The sequence below is a fragment of the Penaeus vannamei genome, chromosome 34 (assembly GCF_042767895.1).
Source record: "Penaeus vannamei isolate JL-2024 chromosome 34, ASM4276789v1, whole genome shotgun sequence".
Classification (NCBI taxonomy): Eukaryota; Metazoa; Arthropoda; class Malacostraca; order Decapoda; family Penaeidae; genus Penaeus; species Penaeus vannamei.
In genome coordinates this window covers 9,170,573-9,175,572 of record NC_091582.1, presented here as the reverse complement: position 1 = coordinate 9,175,572, position 5,000 = coordinate 9,170,573, and the positions used below count along the sequence as shown (strand labels likewise).

The 5,000-nt window shown below is 36.6% G+C and overlaps 1 protein-coding gene across 1 annotated transcript in view; it reads left to right on the top strand.

Annotated features, from left to right (window-relative positions):
• Positions 1-106: 106 nt before the first annotated feature.
• The window catches only part of LOC113823879 (WD repeat-containing protein 76), a 19,688-nt gene continuing 14,794 nt past the window's right edge, over positions 107-5,000 (top strand). Inside the window, exons 1-3 of the mRNA XM_070145513.1 lie at positions 107-127; positions 476-517; positions 2,307-2,390. Coding sequence (XP_070001614.1) covers positions 485-517; positions 2,307-2,390 — 117 coding nt within the window. The 5' untranslated portion in view covers positions 107-127; positions 476-484. The remainder of the gene's footprint in view (positions 128-475; positions 518-2,306; positions 2,391-5,000) is intronic.

The window sequence follows — 5,000 nt, the reverse complement described above, 5'->3', positions numbered from 1 at the left end:
TGGAGCCGGATTTGTGGTTATTATGGTGTTTATATAGGAGAGAAGGCAGGCTTGTGTCTAGCTCTGAGTCGGAGAGGTAAACACGCGGGCTTGGAGTTGTGTAAGGTCGGGTTTCTCGGAGATTTCGGTAAGCTTCATGTAACGCAAATGCATTTAGAGGTTGTGATTGTATTTATGAGTGGATCATCGATATTGCAAGACAAATGAACCACATTTTGTGTTGATAAGTAACTGTAGCTAGAAAAAAAAACATTCCTGTCAGCTAGCAATTTACTGTTTCGATGACTTGATTTGTATAACTCTTAATTTGCACTGTAGAACATGTTTAGAAAATGTCTTTGATAAATCATTTTAAACCCCTTTTTGTAAAGGACTCAGCAGGTAGTGCAATGGTCTATGAATGATGCAATGTACACTTTTTGAAGTGGTTTATTCTCCAACTATCTTGAAATCTTATGATGGATTGTCATTGCAGACCCTGAGAATGCCTACAGTGAGATCATCAGCTTCAACCAAGGTTTGTGGCGCAGTGCGAGTTTGGTTGACATTTTTAACTTATTACCCAAATAACAGGAATTGATCCATATATTTTCCTGGACAGAAAATACAGTAAAACCTGAACAAGGGCAGTTAGAACCGCTGTGCTGTTGCAAAGTCTGATAAAACACCACCATAAATTTGCTAGGAAGAAAAAGTTTGGACTGTTCCTAGTTCTTTCTTTGAGAGTTTATCATGTAAGGAAACGTGCAGCATTGCTGATGATTTTGATCCATGATGTTTGTTATGCAATTATTGACATCATTGTATCATACAATTATTTTTTGCATATGATATTGTTATTAAATTCCTGTGACCTTGACAAGAGGGTTTTATCTTCTTAATCTTCCTTCATGGCTTTTATGATTAATTTTCTCTTTATATTACTAGTAAAGTTTTAATATAGATAAGGAAGGGTCTTTATACTTCATCATAATAAACTTTGATTGATCTTGCTGCAGTGACCATTCTTTCGACATTGTTTTGGCTTTAAAGAAAAAAAACATAGATAATGATATGCTTAGACTGAAGGATATCAACATGCATTATATCATTAAGAAAAATATGTTTCCATTCTATTTGATGTAGTCTACACCAAGAAAGTAAAAAAAAAAATGGGAGGGGGTCCAGGGGCAGAGCCCTCATGTTAGGAAGATTTTTCGTTGACACAGCAATCTTTCTGATCTTTTGTTCAATTATGAAAGGGTTCCTTCTCTCATTCATTCATGCAATGCAGTGTCGAGTCTTTCATTGCCGAATCTTATCTCAGGAATTTCTATTTTCCTCTTTCTTTATCGTATGAAATGCAATTATTGGCTTGGGATCATTATTTACCACTTTCTATTGCTCTTTAAAATGCCTGCGATAAGCAGGACCTCCCTCCCCAGCCCCTGAATCCCCATAGGATCCTCCAACAGTGTCGGCTGGAGTAGGCTAAGTCTCTGACAGGTGTACCATTTGAAATCACAATACATCTACAATAATGCCACTATTACAGGAAATAGTGTTGCCTAAGTCCACTCAATGCATCCAAGTTTCCACTTTACCTCGCTGTGCATACTGAGGTGAAGACATTGTTTGCTGTTAGGTGTTCGGCACAAAGCCCCCACCAGCCCTCCAATCATGCGGTGTGGAAAACGTTGTGGCTGATTAAATTTTGACACAGAGTTGCAGACTTTCTTTCATGAGTGCATCCAAACTGTAAAGAATTACTATAGTAATATTAGTAAGGGGGAAAAATTCAGTGGTGTATATTTACATAATGACTAAAGTTTGATGGGGAAAATCTAAGGACACTGTCATGCTGATTATGCAGGGCTTGGGCTTCTTTGTCACTAGGTGACATTTATGGATTCCGAGGAGTGCTCATAATCTTGTTGACTGGAGTAATAGTCATTGAGAGGTGCAGTTATTTTTAACTGTTGTATTAAAAATTGACTTGTGCCAGTAGTGTGGGTTTGTTGGCATGCAATGGCACTTTCTCCCATTTGCCCTTACAGTGGGCCCTAACAGCTAATTGCTGTCTTTTATAAAGGAAAAGGGGGGGGGGGGGCTTCCCTTCACATTGAGGAATTACCAGTGACACATAGTGATACTAAACAAATTATGTGGCTACTGTCAGAGAAAGACAAGCTCCCTTTAAGTCATTTTGCAGTGTTATCCATGATTCAGCCTACCAAAGCCATTGCATGATTTCATGCTTTTCACAATGAGTACATTTTTAATTAGCACTTTCTTGACAAAATTATTGGATGTGCTTCCATTTTCAGAGAAACAAGAGGTTGTTGGAGGATATAAGTAATACTGTTGAGGTATCCAAGGCAGGAAGCATGAAGAAGCCATCTTTGAAAAAGGTAAATAGCATGAGTGCATGAAGTTGAGTACAGTCCTATTCATAAAAGAAGAAATATCATATTGACTGAAGTACAGTTGGTGATGGGTTTTGCAGTTGGGATTAAGACAAGTATAGGGCAGCTGATTGCTAGCGCCATTGTTTGGGATAGCCATATCTGACTCTGGAGCCAGACAGGAATTTTCCCCCTGTGGACAGACCTTGGTGCACTCCTTGGGGAACAAAGGAAGCCAGACCAAAAGCATTCCTTGGCCAGTACTTGCAATTTACAATTTATGATCACAATAGTTATTGTTGAACATTATTATTTAGTCATAGCATCATTTAAAAAATTTATGATGCCAAGCTATATATACCAAACCCAGACGAGTGTAAATAAGAAACTGGATGACTAGAGGTGGCTTGGCAAATAAAATCTCAAAGTAGAACCTAGGTCTCAAATTGAGGTTTCAATAGCTTCATTTGATTCACGGTAGATATTTCATCCTTGGCTAGGCCTAGGCATACTGTCTAGAGAAGTAGGGGTGCTAAACCAAGAGCATTCTTTGTCCAAATGCTAGTTTTTTTATTATTATTATTCAGGCAATGATGATCTGTAGTGTAATGGTCTTTTAAGGTTTTTGAATTTTGTGATACAGTTTTAATACCAGTAGAAATATTTTAAATAAATATTACTCTAACAACCACTCTATGATATGGAAAATCTAAGGGCATTGCCATAAAGAAATGTAGAAACTACACTTACTGATGTAAAATATGATATGGGCAGGTAAAAAATATCAAATGAAGAAAATGGGTTGTGACAAAAGTGGAGGCTAAGCCTCTATGCGCTTCTAGCGACTAAGTCCAACCTTTCTCAATTTGTAGTGAACAATTTGGCAATGCAATTACCTAATTTAAACTGTCTTGGTGCATATAGCTTGTGACATCATGACCAATCATTATCAATCTCTTAGAAATGCACTACCTTCAGTGTATTTCTGTATTTTGATTTACATGACATCATAATTTTTTTTATTAGAAATACATATTACATCCACATTTTGGGCATGCGCAGCCATCTACCGGCAAATTTGACAAATCTCTTGCTGCAGTCTTTATTGTTTGTTTGAAAAAAGAAATTTGTTTACAGTGCTACTATTTTCCCAATGATCTCTTACTGAAAATGTTTCCATCTCGGGGATAACATAAAATTCAGTGACAAAACAATAACCATGTTCTAGCTGCAGAAATATCTCAGAAGTAAGTCACTCCCACAATGATTGGGAGGGGGTTTGGGGCCAAAGCCCATGGGTTAGGAAGGTTTTTGGTTCCTTTGGTGACCTTTGTGGTATTTTATGCAGTTAGGTAGTCCTGGGTCATTTGCTTGTTTGCTCGCACAGCACCACATCTTACCTTCTGTAGCCAAATCTTAGTTTGTTTTTTTATTATTATTATTATTATTTTCACCTTTCCATGTTATATGAAAGGGAGGTCTTGATTTGGGTTTTTAATTTTTACTTTCTTTTTCTTATTATTATACCTACTATGAGCAAAATTAGCCATAACCCCCACCCAAAACCCCCTATTCCCCCACAGGATCCCCCAAGATTGCTGACCTCAGTTGGGGACTTGGTCTTCAACAGGTGTGATTATGTTGGTAATAATTACCATATTTTGAAGTTAGTTTATGCACAACAAGCCCAGTGCTTTGAAATTTTAATGCAAGGACTAGAAGAGGCTGGGTGGCTGGAATTGTCTGGCATGTAGATCAGAGAAGCTTTAGCAACAGTAAGGGAAAGGGAAGCCAAAGGGAAAGGATTATCATTGCAGCAAGCAAAGCTGAGAGAGAGAATATGCAACAAGTTGTCATTCTAGTAGTGTGTGATATCTCACCAAAATTGTTCTTTTCCAAACATAATGTAGTAAATGAATGGATTTGTTGGGTTGGGGGAGTTGTGTAATTTATTTCTTGTGTTTGGTCTTAATGGATGTTACTTGTACTTCCAGATGTATTTTGGTAGGTAGATGGTTGAAATAAGAGTGAGTTATCATCATTGAATCAGAAAGAGCATACCCAATATCATTATCATTTATATGCACAATGGTAAGTAAATAATAATGATACTGAGAATTCATTAGATTGTTAATAAGAAATGAGACATAACTTTCTGCATATTATTTGTAGCACTTCCCAACTACTGTTAGTTAGGTAACCAAGCTAAGTTCTTATTTGTCACAGTAAGTATATAGGCCATGGTGATCATTTTGAATCATTGAACATAAGGAATATTTACTTATATATATATATATATATATATATATATATATATATATATATATATATATATATATATATATATATATATATATATATATATATGTATACGACTTTTACATTTGCCTTTTGCATATGATTCATCAGTACATTGATTTCATGTTCTGGTTGCCTTTTATTGTATTATCAAGTAGAAATGGGGTATCCTTGAAGATATATCTTAAACCGATGCTGCTGGGGATGGCGTGTACGTACATGCCATGCCCACTGTGAGTTTCATATATTAATTGACTTTATACATGCAAACCTCCCCTAGGACACTTGCCTCAAGAACATGTGCACACGGCCCTTTCT